Source organism: Chrysemys picta, chromosome 2 (genome assembly GCF_011386835.1).
Source record: "Chrysemys picta bellii isolate R12L10 chromosome 2, ASM1138683v2, whole genome shotgun sequence".
In the NCBI taxonomy this organism is placed as follows: domain Eukaryota; kingdom Metazoa; phylum Chordata; order Testudines; family Emydidae; genus Chrysemys; species Chrysemys picta.
This window is the reverse complement of record NC_088792.1, coordinates 120450386-120476966: the sequence shown is the minus strand read 5'-3', so window position 1 is coordinate 120476966 and position 26581 is coordinate 120450386. Positions and strand designations below refer to the sequence as shown.

General features: G+C 41.9%; 1 protein-coding gene across 1 annotated transcript in view; it reads right to left on the bottom strand.

The window, feature by feature from the left end:
- Window positions 1-26581, bottom strand: part of LOC101939103 (dynein axonemal heavy chain 5-like) — a 278668-nt gene that overhangs the window by 155872 nt on the left and 96215 nt on the right. The window contains exons 33-44 of the mRNA XM_008169357.4: window positions 25968-26079; window positions 25514-25642; window positions 23769-23968; window positions 23521-23674; window positions 21075-21341; window positions 20724-20852; window positions 20099-20314; window positions 17537-17683; window positions 15941-16113; window positions 15514-15692; window positions 4225-4412; window positions 3159-3353 (exon numbers count right to left, since the gene is read on the bottom strand). Of these exons, the coding sequence (XP_008167579.2) occupies window positions 3159-3353; window positions 4225-4412; window positions 15514-15692; window positions 15941-16113; window positions 17537-17683; window positions 20099-20314; window positions 20724-20852; window positions 21075-21341; window positions 23521-23674; window positions 23769-23968; window positions 25514-25642; window positions 25968-26079 (2089 nt within the window). The remainder of the gene's footprint in view (window positions 1-3158; window positions 3354-4224; window positions 4413-15513; window positions 15693-15940; window positions 16114-17536; window positions 17684-20098; window positions 20315-20723; window positions 20853-21074; window positions 21342-23520; window positions 23675-23768; window positions 23969-25513; window positions 25643-25967; window positions 26080-26581) is intronic.

The window sequence follows — 26581 nt, the reverse complement described above, 5'->3', positions numbered from 1 at the left end:
ATAGAACGACCAGAACTGCATGCATTATTCAAGGTGTGGGTGCACCATGCATTTATATAGTGGCATTATTATTATATTTTCCTTTCCTAACATTCTGTTACCTTTTTCACTGATGCTGCACTTTGAGTGGATATTTTCAGAGAACTATCGAAGATGACTCCAAGATCTGTTTCTTGAGTTGTAACAACTAATTTAGACCCCATCATTTTAAATGTATAGTTGGGATTATGTTTTCCAGTGTGCATTACTTTGCACTTATCAACACTGAATTTCATCTGCCATTTTGTCACCAGTCAAGTGAGATCCCTTTGCAACTCTTCACTGTCAGTTTTGGATGTATCTATCTTGGATTATGAGCTATCTAGTCACATAATCATACACAGTCACAGCATGGCCCTAGTCCCATACTGGGATATTCAGGAGTTTGCCAGTCTAAATAACACAGATGCACAGAAGCTCTGGTAAGTAAACCATTTAGACATCTGAGTAAATCCTCTCCACGTCACACTATCCAGTGCTCTCCCAGTGCACATTTGTGCTAGGCTTACTACAGGTAAACTGGATGAGGGGTAGAGAGTAGATAAACCCTGGCTATGGTCATCCAGAGAAGTTGTTATTCCCCTACCTAAAAGGAGCGGTACCATAGGAACTCCAGCAGGTCCCTCAAGTTAATCCATCACCTTATCTGGAGCAAGAATGTTGGTACAGAAGGAGATTGTCATGCACAGGCAGGACAAGCTGGCATACTGTAATGAGCCAGGTTTCAGAGTAGCAGCCGTGTTAGTCTGTATCCGCAAAAAGAACAGCAGATGGTAGCACTTCCAAGCACCAGAAGGAAGGGATAGCTTGGAGCAAACCTCTCCAATGGCCAACGATTCCCTCTGCTAATGGTAGGTACAGAAGGCCTAGCAAGGAGTCATCAGTATACTATGCATACACACACAGTGCACTGTCCCACAGAGACCCCCTTGGAGTGAGGGGAACTGAGGTACCACAAACAGGACACACAGGTAGTGAACAGCCACTAACCAGCCAGGAACTTTCACCTAGGACACCCATCATCAATAGCTGATCAACAGACAGTATCAGACTTCTGACAAGGATACAGAATCAGCACCTGGAGCTGGCAAGGCAACCCTCCCAACATACAAGCGACCCAGCCAAATAACCACCAACACATAGGATGTGGTAGTCGTTTCAAAAAACTCCAGAGGGCACTCACACTGAAAAGCAACAGCCATCCCTTCCAAGGCTGGACAAAATATTAGGGGTGAAATTCCATATTGCTCCACATACAATGTCCCAGTTCTAATGTCTGTGAATGTACCTCCCAGTACAGTGAAGAGAACCATGTCCAAAATAGAAACTAACAGAAACAACACAGACAAACCATTCAGACAAGAAGAAAATCCAATACAACATCCCACTGAGACTGACCCTGGGGAAACAGGCCAGACCATGTCCAATACAATATCTCTGCAGATATCTGTGTTGCTGACCCAGGAAATGGTGCGTACACACAGTATTCCTAAACTTCATGACAAATCTGTACCCAGCACAAGGTTTCTCTGCGGCAAGTCATCTCATTTCACAACACCCTCTGACACAGTGAAGCCCTTTCTCCCAAGGTGCTGGAAGATGTCTCTACAGAAAAAACAGTCTGGTTACCTCAAAGGGCCTGCTATAAAGCGAAAAGTGGACAGATGGCTGGACTGATGAAGCAGGATCATAAGCAATATGTAAATTGTTATCAATGTTGCTGGATCAATATATGGGACTGTATGGGAAGTTCACAGACAAGGCAGACCCTCTGGCAATATTACAGGAAAGATAACAGCTGACATGACCCGTCAGAAAATCAATTTGCAGCCAAGAGCTGCTATATGAGTGAAATTAACCTGAAACAAAAATCATACTAATGTTGTCAAAAATAATGAGGCAAGGCAGTTCACAGAGTCTGGGGGTGGAAGTGGGGGTGGAAGAATTAATACATGGAGAGAGAAAAACATCCCAACCTGTACTTTTCTTTTCTCTGAAATAATGGGTGTGATTCACCCCTGGGTTGCTCAAATTGTATGCCAAGATAACTCCACTGAAGTCAATGGAGATACCATGGGGTAGAACTGGAGTAATGCAGTGGTGAAGTTGGCCCAATATGACTCTTCAATGGGTCCCAAACTGCAGGACACCTAGGCTTTGGCTACACTAGCACTTTTGTCGGCAAAACTTTTGTCGGTCAGGGGCTGTGAACGTCGTCCCCTCCCCCCCACCCCCGACCAACATAAGTTTCACCAACAAAAGAACCGGTGTGGACAGTGCTGTGTCAGTGGGAGACACTCTCCCGCCGACACAGCTACCACCACTCGTTGGAGGTGGTTTAATTATGCCGGCAGGAGAGCTCTCTCCCACCGGCATAGAGCGGCTACATGGGAGACCTTACAGCGGTGCAGCTGCAGTGATACAGCTGTGTTGCTGTAAGATCTGTAACGTAGACATAGCCCTAGTTTGTGTTTTGCCTCAATGTTCACATCTCCTCTCTCTGGATATCTCCCCTTTGAGAGCCCATAGTGGGCATCCAGGGCAGAAAACTAAGAATTCAGCAATTTCTGTATAGATTCTCACCAAAAACCTGTACCCTTTGTCTGCATTTAAATAACTCTCACTAGATAAAATGGTAACACCCAGCAAGATGTGCCAAACACAGAAATGTGATTGCTGGACATTGTGAAATTAGTTATAATTCATAAAATTCAATACCCCTTTTTGACTATATATACACAGAGAGACACACTTCTGTAGCAAATAACCAAAATCAGAAGGAAGAAAAAAGTTTTTAAGAGCAATGAGTGAAAAATTTGGCTTCTACCAACATAACTGCAAACTGTCCCTGATATTTCATCCCTTAAAACTTGAGTTTTTAATTAAAAAACAAAACAAACCTCCCACACACACACCAAATCAACAAGCTTCTGTTAGTAGGTAAAGTACTCTGAAAATTAGAATAACACAATTATTTAAGATCCAGTTGCTACTACATTCTGATCTGTGAACCTAACCAAAAAAGTAGGCTTACTCAACTTCAAAATAGTAATACACACAAAATGTGTTAACTATTCGCTTACAGCAGTGGCTTACTCCTAAACAAATGTTTATTTCACCTGTTTAGATAACTGTTCTTCGCAAAGTTTGTAGAGTGTGTAAAATTTTCGACTAAGGATTTGATTGTCTCGGAAACCTGCACTTGCCAGCTTGACTCTCATAATGATACCACGGTCAGGCACCATCATAGCTACTGTACGGAACTGAATCTTTAGATTTTCTGGAAGTTCCTGTCGCCCTGCATAGCCAGGATTCTGAAAGACACAGAGTGCAAAATAATAAATTATCACTTACTCTCAGTGTGGGCAGAGGGTTTATTTTTTTCTGAATATTACTTGATATAAACATGGGAGTGAAGGAATATGACGACCAGAGCATATAGCAGTCACATACCATTGTCCAATTTCATCTAAAATACTGCAGCTCATGCAATATGTAATATCACACCCCCTATTCTAAGCCCACAGGAATGTCTAGTAAATGTGTTGCTTTGGCAAATCACAGTAATATTATTAATATTTTTAAAGTAAACAATTTAAAATAAAGATAAGTGCCTCGATCTTCAATTATGATTGAGGAACACTCAGCACAGCTTTATGCTCTCCTGTCCCTGTAACCATTATGCTGGCAGGCTGAAGTTGTGCACTGCTGGCCTGCCCAGGAGGAATCCTCCAGTGGCCAATTAAACTGGAACTTAGGCAGCTTTGTGCCACCCCTAAATACTGGAGGGCTGACACCAGAAATTCTAAATTCTGATGAAGAGGTTGATGAAAGAGCCGACTGTGTGTCCTTTTTTTCGTTCCCGTTTGTAAAAATATTTAGTACTTGGATTTCGTCTCAGCCTGACAAGTTTTCAATATCCAATTTAAAAAAATACCCTGAAACATGTGGTTTATGATGGAAATATGACTCTTATTCAGTACAACAAGTCCTATGTTCCTATTAGAGATAAGGGCAACAGAGGATATCAATATTATTTATGAGCCGCACACTATCAGTCAAATCCTGATTGCTTTACTCATATAAGTAGTTCCACTGACTACATACAAATAGTCCCATAAGACTATTTTGTGGGTAAAGGAAACAGGAGTCTGTCCTCTGATGCTATGATTCACACACACATACCATAGTCAGAAATATGCCAAATTCTCTGTCCATGTCAACAACATCACCATCAGTAAAGATGAACTGGAGCTTCTTATTTTTCTTACACTGAAGAACAATATAGATCTGCTGAGCAGCTACTGATAGAACAGGAAGTTCAATGCGATTAAATTCATCAAAGCAACCCCATGCACCCGACTGGGCTAAACCTATGAGAAAATGAGTGGGGAAACCACAAGAATTTTGTTAGATATAGTATATCAGACCATACATAAAGTACCGTATATTTTGGATATATAATGTAGCATGAGAAAAATGCAGGGAATCCTATGCAGGGAATCCTATGCTTTTACAGCTACCATTATCAAAGCCAGGGACCACTGTAAATATTATATTTGTATACAGCACCTATGGGCAAAAAAAAGGCCCACCATCCTTTGCAGTGCATGGAGAACCAGGAGTTCATAGGGCCAAGAACAGAATTGTATGAAGTTGTGTTTGAGAGGGGTTCACTTGAAGTAGAGCTTGGGACCATATCCAGATATCATTGTACTCCTGATAGCACCACAATTGTACTCAGTTTTTTATAGTAACCAATGCACATAGCAAGAACTGAATGGAAAACAGAGTTCTCCTCCTGAAGAACTAACAATCTGAAGTCACACACCATTACAACAAATGCACATAACAGGCCATGGAGTGAAATTGTGGGCTGATGTTATAAACCTCTTGGTACAGGTATACTTTAAGAGGGTCAAATCCCTCCATTTCTGCATCAAGTCCAAGTCACCAGGCTCATAGCAGGGGATTTTACAGTTACAGATGAGGGAAGAAATTCTCTCCCAAGTTGTGGTGTGGCAGTGAAGGTGCTGCAGTAGCCCCTTCTGCTATTTCACTCCACCCCAAGAGAGGCAACAGCTAGTAAATGTGTGCAGGAGCTGATCCACTGTCTCCTCTCCTCAGTAGTGCAAGTAGAAATCATTTCTTGCTGGTACATTGCACTCATGGGAGGGACACAAAGGGGGGGGGGGGCACATGACCTCCCCAGGTGACGCCTCCTGCCCCACCCCCAGCCCGTGACCCCATGCTCTTCCCATCCCCTCCCTATGATCCACATCCATCGCACATTACCTGTGGGGGGGGGAGCTCTGTCCTCCTCCCACTGCGCCAGAGACTTCTGCTGTACAGACCCTGGGCAGGAGGACTCAGGAGATGCAGCTGCATGGAAGGGCTGGGAGGGCGGGGTTGGGGATGGTACAGCCACGCTGGAGGAGCTGCTGGCGTTCTGCTCCTTTCCCCACTGGGAACCGCAGCAGGGAAAGGAGCAGAATGCCGGCAGTTCCTCCGGCGGCTGTACTGCCCCCAGCCTCGCACCCCCAGCCCTGACCTCCAGTGGGGCTGCTGTACAGACGGAGGAGACACAGCTCCGTGGAAAGGCAGGGGGCAGGGCTGGGCTCCTCCTCTATCTTTCCGGTACACCATACCAGCTATAAATATCTTACTGGTACGGCATACCGGACTGTACCACCATACTTGCACCACTGCCTCTCCTCTCACAGCCCACTACAGCCCCATCTCCAAACCTTGATGGACTTGGATAGAGGGAATCTTAGCGGGTGGTCCCTGTGAAGCGGCCTCTGTGCAGACTCACTAAATCCTGCCTGCTCTTGTGCAGCAGAATATCCCCCATTCTCCCACAAGAAGGATCTCCATGGACATCTGGATTTAGCCCAGACAGTAGTTTGGAGCAGAAGATGGCTAACCCCTCATAACGACTGATTGGGAGGCCATTCCAAGTATAGAGGGGGGCATGGAGGAAGGTATTACATTGGGAGTGGATAAAGAAACAAGGATCATTGTGCAGTAGAGGGAGTGACCTGGGATGAGATGCGAAGAGAGAAGACTAGAGCTGTAAGCTAGAATGGAGCTGTGGAGTGCTTTAAAGACAAGGACAAGAAACTCAAACTGAACAAAAAAAAAGAGAAGGAGCCAGGACAAAGATTTAAGATGCGGGGAAAGAGGTGAGAGGGAAATGACATTGGTGGCATCCTTTTGGACAGACTGTAGAGGGAAGGGATGAGGTACAGAGAGGCCGGAGGTTCAGACTGTCATGGTACCCAAGGAGGAAGAAATAGAGAATGTGGCTATTCTACCTGAAAGACTATTTACACCAATTTTTAATATAGTACTATTTTATATTCTTTGTATGGAATGCTCTATTTAAAAAAATTCTCTAACGTGCAACCACTATAAGAAGAAAACAGACAGGGCCCTGTATATGCCATGATTCTCCATATTCATATTCTGTATTTTTCCCTCCTCGGGTACCATATGAATGCCATATTATCCAGCCCTTGCCACAGAATTGTCCTACAGAATCTAAGCTTTCATTTAAAAATTTTGTTAGCTCTTATTGTTATGAAAAAAATCTTTACAAACATAAACCAACTCTCAATCAATGTAGGGCTGTCTTCCTGCAGACAGTGTGAAATAATATCGGAGAGTTGTGTGCAGTACTAGTCATCTCAATGGGTGGCTAACAATGAAATCTAAAATGTACAATTCAAAACCTGACTCAGGAGAGCATGTCTATTGAGGAAGGGTACCTAAGCATGTGCTCAATTTTCAGCATGTGCTTAAGTGTTTTGCTTAAAAGGGGAGAGGGATTTAAGAGCATACTTAAATACTTTCCTAAATCGAGGCCCAAATGTCAACTCTGTTAACTACTTCACTGCTGATATGTTTAGAAGAAACATCTAACTAAAATGTTTATCCCACAATGACAAGCTGCCTCTGAAAACCTCAACTGTCCAAAACCCAAAATACCCCAATCTAGCTGCCAAAAATTCCAGCTTTAGCCCTGAGGATATCTAACGCAGTTACTCACTGTCCATACAGAAACATGCAGTATATTGAAAGCATTAAATGCTGAGACAGTGGAAATGGAAATTGAATTTAATATCAAAATAAAATGCACAGGGGTTTTTATACTGGGTATATTTTTCCTTTTCATATTTAATTTAAAAACTCTTCCTTTTTAATTTAAATAAAGCTGCTACAGAATTTTTCATCTGTTGCACCAAAGTGCTGAGGAATCCAGGGCCCTTCTGCAGAATTTAGGTCTAACTTGCCTCAGATTACATGGGGTGTAGAAAACATATGTCTCATACATATATACTAGCCAAACCTATGATGAGATATGTAACACTGGCTTTGGCAGGCCACATTTCACTTTATTAATTAAGAACCTATTTTAATTTCACCACTGGAGCTTTTAAAAAGAACATAACAGAAATAAAACTCAGAGTCTTATAACTGGTTAGGATAAAAAAAAGTTAAATATGTCAGGAAACCTACTCCCTGCTCCTCCCCACCCCAACCAGCAGACCTTTATCAACAAAGCATATGTCCTACCAGAGGCATTAGTGGCTCTGTGATGTTCAACAATAGTATGTTCAGGGTCCTCAGATTTTTCATGCCAATGTTTGTCGCACAGGTGAAATAAATCAAGGGCTGATTTTATAGATTCTGCAGAAGCTATTTTCCCACAAAATTCCAAGAAACTGAAAATACCCAGGTTTTTTGTGCATATGCATTTACATACACACACACACACATAATATGTTAATATAAACTGCATGTAAATTGCATTCTTTGGGTGAGAGCATCCCTCTGGTGTTAAAAACTGTACCGGTACTTTCATTGTATCTCGTTTAGCTCATCCATGTGAATGGCTAACTCTTTTCTAATGTGATGGCTTTTTTAAAGATATGATGGAGCCAATTCCCCACAGTGCTACGCTGGTTTTAAATCAGAGAAATTCCATTAATTGTAATGGTGGTATACTGGTGTAAATTGGATGAGCATAGTGATGAATCCACCTCATACCTTCATTTGGCTGAATTCTTTTTTTCTTACTTGGCTTTTGTGAGCACATGAACAGGGTCATTTTACAGTTTTAGTGGTTATTTTATCAATTCTTTGCAAGTAAATACAATAGCACAGACTTTACAGAATAATTGGATTATGTTTAAGAATATATACAGCAGCATAGATTATATCATGCACTATCAATTTCTGGAAGATAAATAATGCTGTCTCTCTCCCGGGGCCTCTACTTTATTAATAATTAATTAACATAAAAAAGCAATGGTGTTAAGTATTTAAATTAAAGGTTCTGTCCATCAACCATTATGCATAGGAGTATGAGGAGGGGAGTTCAGAGTGAATAATGTAATTAATAGGAATGTACTGTGATAATGGAGAACCAGCAGAGTCATGTATCCATGTGAGGTCTCATGTGCTGTCCACAATCCAATTGGGAATATCGCTGGTTTTGTTGACAAGCTTGCATTCAAGAGCACAATGAAATTTTGTTTCCTGATCCCTGTTACCTTCATCTTTGGCAGGCTAGTTACAAGTATGTTTGTTAGGAAGTTAAGAGCTTTCTCTTAGAACTTCATCTAGTAAGTCTCTTAGAAATGACTTTCTCCATATCCCTCGGGAACAGGAATCTTGAAAAAATTTTGTTACCAAGATATCATGATATTTAATACACAGTTCCAAAAAGTAGTTAAACTACTGCATGCACATGCACACAGAAACAATAAACATGCTGCTGGTTTTGTTCTCTCCCACCTCTTGTTTCTCCCTTGTTTCATTTTCGCTTCAGCTAATTCCTTCATTTTCATTATCTCTCTCCTGTTTTGCAATTTCTGTCTTCGCTTTTCTCCCTTTTCTGTTATCTCTGTCACTTTCTTTTCTGTAGTCTCATTCTCCCTTGCCTCTGCCATGTTTCTTTGTGTCTGCTTTATTCTCAGTTTTCCCCAATTCCTCTTAGAGGCCCTCCCATCTCTCTACTCCTAGCCCTCTTTCTCTCTTTCCCACCTTGGGTTGTGAATACATCAGCTATCACAACCCAACCAATACTTGTCAATTCTTGGAGACTGTAATAACAGCAGAGTAGAAAGAATATGAAAACAATTATCTTCTATTTTAATTCTATATCTCCCCATAAAAATTTACCTATTCAATTTATGTGATATTACAGTGATTAGGGAAAAACAGCAAAGTTCCAGGGTCAAATCCTACTCTTTGCTTTATTGGTGTAATTTTGCAGTCTCTCCAACAAAGTCAGTGGAGTTACTCCAGATTTACAGCAATGTAAATGAAGCCAGAATTCCGACTCCCCCATGATTGGTACAGTCAGAGCTATATCACAGATTCCACATGAAATGCAATCCTGTATGTACATTAACAGTATTAAGCTTTTTCTAAATTGGCATTGAATAACATTTGTGAATATTACAATTAATCCACTGAATTAAGAGAATTTATGGATATTACACAAGCCATACAAATCTAATTCTTACATTTAGAATCATAGAATCATAGAATCATAGAATATCAGAGTTGGAAGGGACCTCAAGAGGTCATCTAGTCCAACCCCCTGCTCAAAGCAGGACCAATTCCCAGCTAAATCATCCCAGCCAGGGCTTTGTCAAGCCGGGCCTTAAAAACCTCCAAGGAAGGAGACTCCACCACCTCCCTAGGTAACGCATTCCAGTGTTTCACCACCCTCCTAGTGAAATAGTTTTTCCTGATATCCAACCTGGACTTCCCCCACCGCAACTTGAGACCATTGCTCCTTGTTCTGTCATCTGCCACCACTGAGAACAGCCGAGCTCCATCCTCTTTGGAACCCCCCTTCAGGTAGTTGAAGGCTGCTATCAAATCCCCCCTCATTTAAAATTGCCTGGAATATTTTCAGATACCATACTGCCATAATGAAGCAAAGATTTTAATAGATTCTTCCATTTGAGGGACAAAGATACTCAGAGCACTAAAGATCCAATCCTACCCCTTTAAAAGCAGTTCAAAAACTTCCATTTTCTTCAGTGGTGCAGGATTGGATCCCTTTCTGAAGTATTTTTCCTCTATGTAGACAGAGAGGATTTGATGAGTTTTCAAAGATCCAGACCAGTCAACATAGTTACATTGGGGATGGATTTGGACCTACATGTTTTCTGTTTTAAGTGACATACTTTTATTGTAAGTTATCAGGTTCCAGTCTAAAAACTATTTTTGCAACAATGATCACTTTGGGGAAATAACAGGAAAAAAATAAAACATGCAATTCTTTAAAATAAGTGTATGTTGGTGGATAGAATATTGGCATTTTATGCATACTGTGAGCTGTGTATGAAATTATCTTAAAATTACTTTGTCTTTATAATGGTGAAATTCAATTCTGGTCAGATTTTTTTTCCCTTTGGAAGGAAAAAATAATTTGTTTTGTATTGCCACCTGCTGGAAAAGTTGAGAGTGCCTAAGAATTGGGAGGCCTGATTTTCAGAGGAGCTGAGCATTCCACAACTCCCAATGAAATCTGGCCCTTGCAAAATAATTTCACTTGTGCAAAAAAGGATAGTGTGAGGGGATGTCTACCCCACATAAGGCCTGAGTAGGAAAAAGGGGCCAATTAACCCCATGCCAGACCTGGAAGAGAGTCACTGATAAGGCCTAATAGCTGATGAAGCCCAGCCGGGGGAGGAGCTAGAATAGGCATGAAAAGAGAGACCAACCATGGGGCGAGCAACTGAAAGAGAGTGGTCTAGAGCTAATCCCTGAGATGAGCCATAAGGAGGCTCTTCAGCAGTAAGTAGTAAATGCTGTGACAATTTGGTGGCAAATATGTGTATGACGGTTGCCCCTGGTACAAGCGGAGCGTGAGAGACCATAGTAGCAAGTTTAGGAAAAAAGAGACAATGGAGCCACAGGGCATGGAGACCTTTTTTGGAAAAGGCCAGTACCCTTCTGAGCTGTACCCCAGCAATTTCACTCCCATTTAACGGAGGAAGAAAAGCAACCAACGGGGATCCATGCACTGCTTACACAGGTCCTGCAGAAGCAACAGAAACAGCGGGGGTATTTAATGAAACTGGTGCACCAGCAGCAATATTTATTTAAGATCCTCTGGGAAGTGAGCAGGGGCTGAAGAGGTTGGGAGTGGAAAAGAAGTTCCAGGGCCAGGAGGCCAGTGACCAGGCCAAGAGAGTGCTATGCCTGGGGGCAGAAGGGACACCTGAAAAGGGAATGCCCCTACATATAAGGACAAGAAAGCTAGTCATGAAGTGAAGGATGTAGGAAAGCCTCAAAAAGTCCCACCTGCTGAGGGAGTAGGAAAAGAAGGGACCTGTTTTTCCTGTAGGGAATGGGGACATGTGAGGAGGCATTGTCCCTTCAAGAAAAAAGAAAGTCAGGAAAAGGGCATAGTGTCAGTAAAGGAACAGAAGGAAGAGCCAGAGGCCCATTGTGTGTGCACAGTGGTTGTAGAGAAGGTGTGGGAATTGTGAGGATGGAAGGTGAGGAGAAATTGGAGGGAAGAAAGAGTCCCCAAAAGACAAAGTTAAATGATACCGAGACCAATGCGGAGGGTAACCAGAATACAGTGGGAACTCAAACCCTGATCAAAAGGGTGGTGGGAAAATCTGCGGAACAAAGGCAAAAGCAACAAGAGAAGTTAGTAGCTGCAGAGCAAGCTTTGCGAATTGCCTTGCAAGACTTAGAATTTCAGAGGGATAAGTATCAGAACACAATGGAGGAGAAGGGTAGATTGCTTCTCATGGTGGACAAGCTGGAGCAGGAACGAGATGACTGGTGGGCCCAGCTCCGACAACTCCAGGGGAGAAGGCACCCGTATTCCTGAAGGTTACAGGGTTACCTCGGAGGGTATGTGATAGGGGTCTACCCCACACAAGACCTGAGTAGGAAAAAAGGGCCAATTAACCGTGGAGGAGAGTCAAGACTGAGAAGGTCCAATAGCTGATGAAGCCCAGCTGGGGGAGGAGCTGGGATAGGCATAGAGGGAGAGAGACCACGGGGTGAACAACTGAAGCAGGGGGGCATCAGACCAATTGAGCGCTAATCCCCAAGAGGAGCCACAAGGAACAAACCCTGTGACAGACAGGCACAGCAAGTGAACTGCCAGCCTCGTAGGACATTAGAGCCATATTAATTACTAGGAAATATTCAGGTATATTCACGCAGCATACGACGACAGTGCTTGAATCAAGTGTAGAAGAAGCCATTATTTCATGTAGAATAAAAAACAACTGAAAGAAACAAATAAAAAACAAGACTAAACAGAGGCCATTTTCCATTTACACATTCATCCAAGGGGACTTCAATGCAATAGCAGGTGGAAAGAAAAGTGAGAATGAAAAGTATGTGGGAAAATTCAGTAAAGGTGTAAGAAATGATCACAGAGCATGTCTGGTTGCCTTCGTAGAGGCAAACCATCTCCACTTAATGAGCACAATATTTCAAAAAGAACAATGTCGGCAGTCGACATGGAAAAGCCCAGATGGAGTCACACTGAATCAGATTCATTATGTATTGACAGATATCAGAAGAATCTTCAACGATGTAGCGATAATAGGAGAACGAATAATTTGCACAGGCTCAGTCCAAGGGGACTTCAATGTAATAGCAGGTGGAAAGGAGGGTGAGAATGAAAAGTATGTGGGAAAATTTGGTAAAGGTTGAAAAGCCCAGATGGAGTCACACTTGAAGCTGTGGAGGTGCAGAAAAGTACACCAGAGAGAATGAGGATGCAAAAGGAGGAGAGGAGTGAAACAGGAAGTATTCAGGAAAGATGAAGGAAAGAAAGGGGAAGCACCTGGGAAACAAGGAAAGAGGAACAATCAGATATCAAGAGAGACTTGTGAAAGGGACTATGAGGAGGAGACAGCAGAGAGAATGGCAGGCAGAGAGGACTGGTTAAGGAAAATAGAGAAAATGGGAATAGTGAGGAAGGAAATATAAAAGAACAAGAGGGAGAGAGAACAAGGCATAACTGGTGCTGAAAAGGGAAATGGAGACTACAGAAAAGGAAGGTAACATCATCAACGACTTAGATATTGGCATAGAAAGTACGCTTATTAAGTTTGCAGATGATACCAAACTGGGAGGGATTGCAACTGCTTTGGAGGACAGGGTCATAATTCAGAATGATCTGGACATATTGGAGAAATGGTCTGAGGTAAACAGGATGAAGTTTAACAAAGACAAACGCAAAGTGCTCCACTTAGGAAGGAACAATCAGTTTCACACATACAGAATTGGAAGAGACTGTCTAGGAAGGAGTAAGGCAAAAAGGGATCTAGGGGTTATAGTGGACCACAAGCTAAATATGAGTCAACAGTGTGATGCTGTTGCAAAAAAAGCAAACATGATTCTGGGATGCATTAACAGGTGTGTTGTGAGCAAGACATGAGAAGTCATTCTTCCGCTCTACTCTGCGCTGGTTAGGCCTCAACTGGAGTATTGTGTCCAGTTCTGGGCACCACATTTCAAGAAAGATGTGGAGAAATTGGAGAGGGTCCAGAGAAGAGCAACAAGAATGATTAAAGGTCTTGAAAACGTGACCTATGAAGGAAGGCTGAAAGAATTGGGTTTGTTTAATTTGGAAAAGAGAAGACTGAGAGGGGACATGATAGCAGTTTTCAGGTATCTAAAATGGTGTCATAAAGAGGAGGGAGAAAACTTGTTCACCTCTAAGGATAGAACAAGAAGCAATGGGCTTAAACTGCAGCAAGGGAGGTTTAGGTTGGAAAGTTCCTAACTGTCAAGGTGGTTACACACTGGAATAAACTGCCTAGGGAGGTTGTGGACAGGGCCGGCTCCAGGCACCAGCCGACCAAGCACGTGCTTGGGGTGGCACCTTGCAAGGGGCAGCCAATCTTGGGGTGGCGGGGGGCGCTCGGGGTTTTTTGGTTTTCTCTTTGTTTTGTTTCGGCGGGGCGGCGCTCAGAGGTATTTTTTTTTCTTTTGGGTTCGGCCAGGCGGCGCTCGAAGTTTTTTTGTTGTTTTTGTTTTGGCCGTGCGGTGTTCAGGGGGGGTTGTTTTTGTTTCGGCGGCACAGCACTCATGGGGGGTTGTTTCAGCGGGGCGGCGCGGCGCTTGGGGGGGGGTGTTTTGGCGGGCCGGGGCAGCGCAGCGCTTGGGGGGGGTGTTTTGGCGGGCCGGGGCAGCGCGACGCTCGGGGGGGGGGTGTTTCGGCAGCGGGGTGTTTCGGCGGTGCAGCACTCGGGGGGGTGTTTCGGCAGGGCAGCGTGGCGCTGAGGGGGGTGTTTCGGCAGCTCAGCGCGGTGCTCGGGGGGTGTTTCGGCAGGGCGGCGCGGCACTGGGGGGGGTGTTTCAGCAGGGCGGCGCGGCGCCCAGGGGCGGTTGTTACGGCAGGGCGGCATTCGGGGGGGGGGTTGTTACGGTGGGGCGGCGCTCTTTTTTTTTGCTTGGGGCGGCAAAAAAGTTAGAGCCAGCCCTGGTTGTGGAATCTCCATCTCTGGAGATATTTAAGAGTAGGTTAGATAAATGTCTATCCGGGATGGTCTAGACAGTATTTGGTCCTGCCATGAGGGCAGGGGACTGGACTCGATGACCTCTTGAGGTCCCTTCCAGTCCTAGAATCGATGAATCTATGAAACAGGAAAGGATGGAAGGGGATGGAAGATAAAACAGAACACAGTCCCTTCAGAAATGAATTATTTCCGGCACCAGCTGTCATCAAATAGAAAATGGAGAAACAAATACATCATAGCAGATGTGGGAAAACTCACTCATGAACTGTTCTAATTTATAGGAGTCTCTTTGACAGGGCAGTCTAGCATTACTGTTTTGTACTGCCTTGCAAGAGATCCAAATGAGATTGTTCGTGCCAGTCTATCAGCATTGGGGTGTGCAGTGTAGGGGAGTCTGATGGGGAAGATTAGGGTTCCTGGAGAACACCACCTGAGTGCATAATAAATTTCTATGGCTCAACAGGCACTGAAACAATGCTAAATGTGGAGGCACATGGCCTGATTCTACTCTTACTTATTACGGCAATGTCACTACATTGACTGGAGTGGAATTACCCTGATTTACACCAGTGTGACTGCAATGAGAATCAGGCTCATAGACCAGATTGCAGACTAGGTGACTTTCAGTGCATCCACCAGTTGCCACTGAGACCCAATTCAAAGTCTGTGGATGGAACTGTTTAAAGCATAGAGCTCTCCAAGCAGTAATAAAAGAAGGGCAGTGAGGAGAGTAGTACGGCTCTCTTACTTGTATCCCCAATTATTTATTTTTTCATCAAGCTAATTTTAAGCAGGCTGCGTCTGCACTTCTTCATTCTTCTGCTGGCTGTAAACAAAGCTCACTAGCCATAGGTCATTCTATTGTTTCAGTCTCAGTCACAAAAGCATTCCACACAGAAACGCATTTTTCTTTCAATGGCTAAAATGAATAAACAGAACAGGGTTTTACCTTTATAAATACGACCTAGGCCTCTGTAGTCCATTTGGTCTGAACAATTAAAGACAACAACGTATTTTCCCAGACATTTGCCCATGTCTTTAGTTGTCTCTGTTTTCCCAGTACCTGCGGGTCCTGCTGGAGCACCACCCATACTCATTCCCAAAGCCTGAGCCAATGTGATGTAACATCTGGAGAGAGATTGAAAAACAGCATTAATTTTTCTTCACTGTTATCCGCCCAATGTATAGGAACTTAGTGTAGTAACTATTATATAAAGCTGTGGGTGGGAAAGGAAAGGGATGTTCTTCCTTTGGTAACTCCCGTTGGTGTTAATAGTAATTGGTGCCTATTCATGGGACAAATCCTGCTTTTCCTTTATGTTGATGAGAGTAGGATTTTGCCCCCAAAGTGGATACTATACTCCTAGTGTGATTACCTGTCGGTTAAAGGAGTTATAACGAGTCTGTCTGTACAGCCTAAGTATTCATTGCAGTAGCTGAACTCCACATCAGTGATTTGGATGATGCATTTGTCCACATCTTCAATAAAGTAAAATCTGGATTGTTTTTGCCATTCAAAGTCAGAGGGAGATTTAATATTCATACGGACCTGTAACAAAAGCACAAAACCATTAGTGTAGACATGATATACTGTAATAAAAATATGAGAGGAGGAAGTGACATATCTTAAAGTGCCCGCTTTCCATTTCCATCAACAGGTCAGAAAAAACACAATAGGATTACCCAGTTTCCAAAGGGTTAATATACAGCAGACTTCAGTAATACTTGACATTAAATTAACCAATATGAAATACACATTCAAAAATACTCATAAAAATTAATGAAAAATGATGGGGACAGGAAAAAGCCCCAGGCATCATACAGAACTTGGCAGTTTGACTTCTAGCTATCAATATTAGTTCTTTACACTTTTCTATCCTTATTTAGAAACTCATTTAGTATTTCTCTCTGCACACTATATAAATCATTTAAACAATACACATCCCCCTGAATTACTGCAATATGCAGGACGTTTCCTTCAACCTTTTTTTTTTTTTTTTTTTGCTTCCAGTTTCTTAATCATTGTCTCATGCTTTCATATTATCTACCATAGGGAAGAGTTTGATGCATTTAAATTTTTAAAAATAAACCAGTAAATCAATTTAAGTTATTGTTTACTCCCCTTCTCAAAATACATGAAACCCAGCTTCTTTAATCTTGCAGAAGCCCTTGCCTCAAATCAGGAAGTGGAAGCAGGGGCTGGAAATCACAAAGCTCAATCCAAAGCTAAAAGGGAACCTATTTTTTAAAAACTCCAATGATGTAAAGTCTTAAATTTTGAATCACAGGTTAAGGTCAACAGTGCTTTCCCCTTAGCAAAGACAGTTCTTGTATGCTGAAAATCAGTAATAATTTTAAAAAGGAAAAACCACAGTCTATGAGTCTGACCCTGCAAACTGATCCACATGCATGCACCCTTCCACCTGTGTAGAGTCCTGTCGACTTCAATGGAATTCCACAAGGGAGTAAAGATCTGTGTGTGTGGCTCTATTTGCAAGATTGGACTCTAAAGTTGTATGTTGTGAAGCTGTAACCCCACTGAAGTCAATGGCAAAACTATCACTGCAGGGGGTCCAAAAATTCACGCTATGTTTTTAAGGCCCCAGTCCTGCAATTTGTTTCAGGTGGTTGGATTGCTGCCCCTAGAGGAAGCCACAAGTGAGCTCAATAGGGAGCCATCAGGATGTTGCAGTCTACCCATATGCAACTACTTGCAGGATCGGAACCTACATTTTTCTTAGTGAATATGTTAATGTTCTCACCCACAAATAATTCAACACTGCAAACAAATAAGATACTTGTAATGTAAATCTTTTAAGATGCAGTTAGAAAGGACAAGCCCAGATAGCATGCAACTGCATGACAGTACTAGCAGCAGAGTTAAACAAAGTGAAGAAATGTGAGATTTGCTTTTACATTTCATATATGTAAAAAACGTTTTTCAATTAGAGAGCTCTTAAAAAAAACCTCACCAAATCATCAAAGATATCCTTCTGATGTACATGAATAGTGATTAAAGTCTCATATTTTGTGCGCTCCATCCTTGTCAGATTACGTGTTGTCATGTCAATCAAATCATTTAAAAGGTCCAGAAACTTCTGATTTGTTGTGTGCATGACCTTTCCCACACAGCAAGAGAACAGAGTTATATTAATACAAACACCCTTTGCTCTTTCAATCTCTAGAGGATGAACAGTTGCAGACATTTACAAATACATATCTCCTGTTTTAGTTACATTTTGCTCCAGCCTCACTTTGTATTAACTAGGGCTGCAATCCTGAATCAAGATCTACTAGAGCATACTCCCTGAGCCTCTGTGGACTTCCAGTGACTTTAGTGGGATGATACATGGGCTGAGGGGGCAGATTCCATTGCAGGACAGTGGCCTAATATAGTACACCGACCTCACCTTTACCTAGTAGGGTGCTTGTATTGTGTCCTCTTCAAAAGCAATGAAGCCATCAGACTTCAGCCTTTGGGTACTAAACTATACACATCAGCCAACCAATATGTTCACTTTTGGGAAACGTGAAGCTGGGATTCTGACTCTGTCCCTAGAACCACGGTAACTTTCAGAGGAGAAAACTGGTGTAAGGGACAGTTTAAATGTGCCTGAAGTAACACTTTATTTCTGCTACAAGAGACTGTGGAATAAAATCCTGACTTCTTACATCTATAACAGGGGCTCCAATCCTGCAGTTGCGGTGATAAGCTGGACCCCTGTCAATAACTCCAAATGGGATTCTGTGCAGGCCCAGGGGTGATGGAGTAGTTTGCAGCACTTAGGCCACAGCGAGTGCTTTGAACACATGAAGGGATGATCAGATTGGGTTTTGTGGGTTTTTTGAGGATATTTGCAAACCCAGACCTATTCCATATGCGGAGGAAAACTACAAATAAATGTTTTTTTAAAGGAGAAAACAAACAAACAAAACCAACAAGAAATTTTGTTTGCCAATGAAGTTTGATTCTAGTTAAATGAGCTCCAATGGAACAAAAACTGGGTCCATGCCCTTTTTGGCTTTGTATGATGTAGAAAAACGGGGGGTTAAAGTATTTTCCCCCTAATCTGGAGTCTTGTCTAGTTTAATTTTAGTCAGTAACATCACAGTGTGGTATGCTGTTTTCTTTAGCATTTGCCTGTGTTTATTTTCATGGTAGGACAGTGTTACTAGCTCTTAGCTTGGTCCTACTGCACATGTTCCTTAAACTGCTGTATTAGCAATCTTGGGCTATGCCTACACTGGCAATTGAACGACAAAACTTTTGCCTTTCAGAGGTGTTAAACACCGCTCCCCGAAAGACAAAAGTTTTGCCACAACAAATGCCAGCTAACCCCACTCATTGGGGGTGGAAGTTTTTGTCGGCAGGAGAACCAACAAACAGCAGCTACACTGCACGACTTTTAATGGCATGGCTGTGGTGACACAGCCATGTCACTAAAAGCTGTGTAGTGTAGACAAAGCCTTGAGCACTCCTCTGAGTTGCCTTCTCACGTGCCTCTATCTAAGTTCCAGAGGAGAGGCACTTATCAAAAACATCTATGGTGCTGGAAGCATCTTTCCTGGGCATAAGGTGGAACCAATCCCCCACCAAACTAGCTCCTATGCTCCCCCTTCCCCCAAAAGAGGGGGAGGACGCTGTCACCGTCCCCTAAAGCAGCTACATGCACAGGAAAGACACTGCTATTCCCCCATACTGGTGGCTCTCACATCCCCCAAACCAGTTTGGGGATTATAGTAGATGATGACACTCCCTTGACCCTAAACTGCCCATTGTTCCCTCCCAAAGCTCGTAGCCACTGACAAGAATGTGTGGGGGGGGGGGACACACAACATTAGAAACTGTTTTAAAGTTAGTTTTAAAGCAAGTGAGGATTGACCTTCTATCCCTTCCTGTCATACTCCTTTCCTCACTAGTTCACAGCATCAGAGGTTCTGACCAGTGCCTCTCCATCAGCGCTAATATGGACAGCGGATGGAAGCAGGTGGTGCACAAACCCCATAAGCTAGACCAGGGGTTCTCAAACTGGAGGTCGGGACCCCTCAGGGGGTCGCGAGGTTATTACCTGGGGGGTTGTGAGCTGTCGGCCACCACCCCAAACCCCGCTTTGCCTCCCGCATTTATAATGGTGTTAAATATATTTAAAAGCGTTTTTAATTGATAAGGGGGAGTCGCACTCAGAGGCTTGCTGTGTCACCAGTACAAAAGTTTGAGAATCACTGAGCTAGACCCTCAGCTTATGTAAATCAGTGTCTTGCCATTAAGATACGCGGATTTACCCCAGCTGGGGATTGGTCTCATGTTGCCAGTTGTCAGGGCAGATAGCGCAGTAGTGCAAAGAGCTCACACAAAGGGTGCTAACACTGTGGGCTAGTATCACCATCCTACGTATCAATATGGAGGAATTTACGGGTCATTCCAGTTGCTTCCTTTTTATTTAGTCATTTCTACCTTCTTTTTTAAACTTGCGCAGTGTGCACTGATCTAAACAATGCTTTTAATTAACCCCCGAGGATTTGCTAAGTACAACCTTTTTGTCTGTTTTGGCATTGTTTAGCGCATCCTCTGCATCTCTGGTCCAAATCATTTGAATTCCCAGAAGACCTATTTGTGCAGGAAACATTGTCTGAAAGTCATACAGCTTAAATCCTGAATCACTAATGGCTATAGATGCCCGTCTAATGATGGAGTGGATTGTTTTCTTAATCCCATTCAGCAGCTGTCCTAGCCAGAATTCCACATTACCCTGGAAGACAAAAAAAGCACTTTTAAAGTAAACTGCTCCAACCCTGCAAAAACTCCACAGAAGACATTTCCTCCCCAGGGCTGATGTTCCCATTTCCCACTTTTCTATTCTCTCATCCTCACGGTTGTGCCTGACCTGTTCTTCCAGATGCAAAGTGATGGATTTAGCAACTTCAGTGGTACGGGGGAGACAACTAGAAGGGTTGCTACAGAATAATACAAAGCCCCTTCCATCCTCCCTCTGTAGCAAAAGCACTTTGCCCCTGTAGTGGGTAGCGGAAGGGTCTCTACTTCAGATTCTCAAATGGAAGCATGCTGTGGTACTACTGCACGGAAGTTGGCCAGCCCTTTATAACACAGATTTGCTTTAAAGTATTGAATGAAAAAAGTATAATATATTCTTCTATTACCTGAGCTAGAACAGGCTCAATAATATTGACTTGTTCGCCTTCTTGAGATTCAAATAATAAAATCTGGTCATAGTTCTTTTCATGAAATCCCACTCGGTTAACATTGTCAAACAGACTCAGTAAATGTGCCTAGAACAAACAAACACCTGATCAGCCAAATAAGACCCATAAAATGATCTACCATGTTATTTTTAAACTGCATCAAAATCTGCAAGTTTAGAAGGCTAAATGGATCTTTCCACAAATAAATAAACTTAGATCAACTCAGTAACAAAAGGAAATCATTTATCACCCATTCCACTCAGTTATTAATACTGACTATGAAGGAGGTTATGGCTACATAATTTATACCTGAATAGTGTGTGAATCTGATGCCTGGCCAAGGATTTCCAGAAGTGCAGGATCAGATACAAAGAAAAATCTGGGAAATACTAATCGTTTCTTTTCCAAATACCCAGTTAATGATTTCTGACATATTTCCAGTTGTTCCAGCAAATGTGGTAGTAGCTGTGCCAACGTCTCATCTCCAACACAGCACTGTACTATGTTTGATGTCTCATGAGCTCTCTGCATAATCTTCTGCCAAGATTTATCAATGTTCTGAAACCTTTTGGCTTCCTGAAACACATTACAAATGTATTAGCTATTCCTGCTGCTTCCCAAAATGCTGAAAAATAAAAATATCCTGTAAGTGAGTCTGATTTTATTAATCAGTATGTCCTTTGGATGGTCAACATTATTCACATTCTATTGGGGGATATCAAGAACAATTGGCCCATGCTGCCTGCCTCCATTGTACGCTTATTATATTTTCAAACAAGTACCATTGTGCTTTCTCCCATGCTGTCCCTCACACTTGGGAGCACTCCTCGTAAATATCTGTCAAGCTACCTCATTATCTTCCTTCAAATTCCCCTTTAAAACTTTCCTTTGTTGTGATGCCCAGAAAAAACTCTACAGTTAGGCTGCTGGTGCTGAGACCACAGCCTGTCAAGCTGACCCGCACTGTCTCATTGTTTCCCTGGACTCCTCATTGGTATCCATCTGTTGGCTCTTGTCTTATTCTAGGATTGTAAGCTTTGTGGGGCAGGAACCAACTTTTTTGGTCTGTGTTTGTACAGTGCCTAGCATAACGGGGTCTTTGTCTGTGACTTCTAGGTTCTACAATAATAAATATAATAAATAAATAATAATAATCAGACAAGGTAATAGTTTAATATTCACTTTGCGGCTCGTGTCTGTTGAAGAGTATAGTGTGTGAATATTTTTAGAGTGCCTTTGTAACACTGGTAGATCCACAGAAATGCATCAGGTTGATGGGGAAGCAATGCCTTTTGTCTTATGTCACCTGGTATTAGGCAGCGCTAAAGTGGCTATACAATAGGACTTCAATCAATCTCTCAGCAGAAAAGCCAAATAGCACCCTCCTCTAAAAATGACAAAACATTACTGACACTACGACTCTGTTTCCATTTACATCATTGCTTTTCCACACAGGCCACTCCTGAAAACAATTATTCACTTTCTGTTCCAATGTTAAACTTTTATTTGAGTAAGATTCAAGGGATGATCTGGATAATTCTTAGTCCTGCCATGAGTGCAGGGAATGGGACTAGATGACCTCTCGAGGGCCCTTCCAATCCTACAATTCCATGGCCCATCCACAATGTGTTGTAAGTGAATGAAGCTGAATTTTCAAATCCTCAAAAGGAAAGAAAAGAACTATTTTTCTGAGCTTTATTGTGGGTTTTTTTTTTAATTATTATTCTTATTGCACAATGGGAATAACGTTCCTGCAGTATACTTACAATAAGTGACTTCTGCAATTATCAAATTCATAAGCATTGCTGTGGTGTTTAGTCATCTGCAAAAACCGCTTATTACCTCCATTATGAAAGTTATCCTATCAATATACTGTAGGACCTAAGAGGCAATTTATTATAATCTTAATTAACAACTAAGAAGGCTTTAGCTAATCACAGAACAAAATGTTCTGGGTTATGGAAAATGGAAACTGTAGATATTTAATTATAATGTCCTTGGCCTGAAATAAATGCAATAGTGTAGAATATTTTTGTTTTTATTAAATTACATATTTCTGACATCTTTAAGCAGTAGGTGATCCTACGTACCACATGCCAAATTCTGACTGGCTGACACACATGTAAACCTGCCAGCAGCAGCAGGAGCATGCAGTGGAAGTCTATTACTCTGATTCTGCCTCACCCAGGAAATCAGAGAAAGAGATCAGTCCTTAGGTTCTCGACAACTGACATCACAGAAAGGCATAACAGGGTACGGCCTGGTGAAAAGTGAGCAAGATCCACATATGTATATACATATGCGTGGCTGCCCAGGCCTAGCAATGTCCCTATGCACAGCCCCCTGCAAAAGTTATTCCAACTCTTAACAGTACAGAATGCATAGATGAGGTGTATAAGGGCTAGTGTCAGGCAGAATAAGGGATTGCATTATCACAGCATTAGTCAGAATTTCTCTCTCCACCAATATGTGCTATAATACCTGAATAATACAAAGTGAATTGAGGTAAACATTTCAGCCTTAACTTTAAAGTGTCTTGCTCTTGTAGGTTTGATTCAGGCCCTAAGAGTCCAACCCTGCAGACCTCACTCTGGAAAAGCTCCCTTTGAAGTTATCTGTGGGTAATTTTTCCTGAGTAAAGTATGGTATAACTAGACTTCCTCAGTATAGACTAACTTCTTTTTTTTAAAAGGTACTGTGGTTTGGCTAACCTTTATGGTGTGCCTTCATATATTGCTATTGTAAATCAACAGACCTGAGGCAGCTGTTTTGCAATGTCTCCACCAACAAAAACAGCTTCAAGATAAATCCAGAGGTTTTGTACAGTAATCCAATTTTCAATTATTTCTGTGGTATTGGCCAATTTCTGGACCCACTGTTGGATCGTGGGCTTGAATGGTGCATTGTACCTGTTATATGAACATGAGTAAAAAAAAAAGATTATGGTATTTTATTGGTACTTATTATATTTATACAATATATTATTTTGTTAAGTTTTTGTACCTGTTGCTCATGAGGGATCCCAAAATCATGAGACTATCCTCCATCAGAGCTATCTTCTCGGAAGTATCTGAGCCTTTCAGAAGCAATTCTCCTCTGGTTTTGAACTGGCCAAATGTAAAGACATGAGTACTCCACTCATTGATGACATGTTTCAATTTTGCTTCAATATCCTTTTCTTTAACAGCACTGATGCAGATATCCTAAGTAATATCAAGTTACTGTGTTTTATTACACTGAGGGTAATGTAATATCTACTTATCAAAACAATTAAAACTCATGGGCCAAATTCAGAGTTCAAAGGGAATTGAACATGCTCAGAATAATAAATTAAAATAGATCAAAATGACTATATTACAAGACTGGAATATGCTTCACCTGTTCTATGGGCCAAATTTTGTTGTCAGTTACACTTAGCTAGTCACATTTCAGTGACGTCATTGGACTTTTAGAAGTGCAACTGAAGGCAGAATTCGTATCTGTACATGAACTACCTCTCCATTCTGTGCTGGGGATGGGGGGGGGGGGGGCGGGAAATGTGCATTACTGATGTGAAATTAACCAGTAAATCTCAGAAAGAGGGGAGAATCTGCCTCCTCATGAGCCCCTCCGTGTGAAAGCTGTGTATCTTGGGCTTGGCAGAAGCTTGAGGACATGGCTCCCTGAAGGAGGGTAGAGCTGTTCTGCTAGATCTTCTAGAAAAAAACCTTGTGACAGCTTACAGCAACATTACCTTCATATCTGCAGCTTCTGTTGCCCCTTGCAGGCATCAGTAGCAGCACAGTCACTAAAATGCCCAGGGTGTCAGAGGGGAGTTGGACAGATACTCAGTGTGGATCACCCAAGATCCACCAAATTGTGCTACCAATCATCACAGATTCCAGGAAACCCCATGACTGCAGGGTGATGTCCCTGATCCTTCCACAAGGCTAAATAATCCTGCCTCCTGTAGAAAGCATCCGTACAGAGTGTTTGACTTAGTTTTTCACCTTCCATGTAGAATAAGACAATTTAGTCCATAGTGTTTAAAGGGCTAATCTCTTGGCTGACAAGCTCACAATATAATTTAAGTTAAAATGTTTTTTTTTCTCCTTTTTGCCATCCTTCTGCTCTTGCAAAAGTTATCAGGCCTTGTAAATCTAACATATTTGCTGGGTGACCAGGCCCAATAAACACAGAGGCAATAGATTTATATTGGGTGCACATCACAAAAGACTACTTGTTTGCCAGCCTCTTCTGGTCCTGTGAAATAGTGGATTTCTTGCTCTTCTTTAATATTCTCCCAAACCACCCTCAATATATTAATCTAAGACCCGATCCTGCAAAGTGCCAAGCACCTTCCACTCTCACAGAGTTCAGTGGGAGTGGAGGTTGCTCAGCACCTCACAGGATCAGGCCTATAATGACTGATTTCTTTTACTCCTGTATGACGCTAGAGGCAAACAAAATTACAATAAGTAGCATCTAAAACCAGAGTTTAAATTAGCTTTACAAACAATAAGAAAAAATAATTCTTTAGAAGTGTTAGCTTTATACCATCCAACCACTTTTATACTGCTCCAAGATCAAAGGCAGTGAGCTAACCATTTCAGCTACAACCAGCTGCAAAATTCCATTCTCCAAAGGAATCAAACAAGCAAAGTCAAATTTGTTTGCACTATTAAGCTATATACGAATGGAGGACTCTGAAAGTGCAGAATCCCAGATCAGAAAGCTAGCCTTTAAATGCCAAGAAGAAATGTGTGTACCTCAATATCTTCCTTGTATTTTAACAATGAGGCATCCATTATGTTCTTCAGAGAGAAACTTTCAGAGACAACATCAAATTTATGGCCAGTTACTTGTGCAATTCTTTCCCAGTGTCTTGGCATCATTGCCTAGAAAAGTTCACAGGCATTAGAGTACAATAACATTTAAAAAGCAGTATTATTTTTAGGGGGGAAATTATTATGCAATTTTCCACTGAAACAGTTCAATACTGGGAAATGTCTCAATCTTCATTCCATTAAAAGAATTACCATTCATCTAATCAAGCTGTGAAGTATTTTGTTTTCAGTTGCCTGTAACTAATCCTAATCAGATGTTACCATGCATACAGTTGCTTTGATCTTTTAAAAATGAAAGGTTGAAAGCATCTTATACACATAACATTATTTTGATCATCAAGTTAATCTTATCTTTAAAGTACCATATTGAACTAACTTTGTTTGCCATCATTTCAAGCAAAGGACAACTCTCAGCAAAATCATCAATCTTCTTTTTTAGGTCGTGAAAAGCTTGCCATTCCTTCAGAGCCTTAGGCAATTTACGAATTCTAAAAAGAGAATGGAATATCAGATTTGACATACCCATCATTCATCTTCTTTTATAACTGTTATCATCATCTCACCTTTCAATTTGTGGACAAAAAGATTGTAAATAAAACACCTGACTGCGACAGAGTGAAAACATCCCATAATATACTGAAAAAACCTTATGGAATCAAGATAAGCTTTACTGGTTAAGTTAAACCTCTCTGAATTAGAGTTAACACCTCTGCGGTACATTGTATTCAAAATGAAATTGTGTATGTGCTACTCTGGAACAGCAAGGGGGGATGAACTTCCTTAGTGATCAACCTTTCCAGTCCCTCTAGAGAGGTGCAGATATACTAGTTCAAACTGGATTCTCCAGAGGTCAACAGACAAAGAAAAGACTTCTGGATAAAAAGCTTTTACCTTCTTCCTGATCCCACAAATTGATAAGACCCCTGGTCCGTGGAGGACCCCAATCCTTAGGAGGGGATTGGAAGGACTTGGCTTACTGAAGCTTCATAA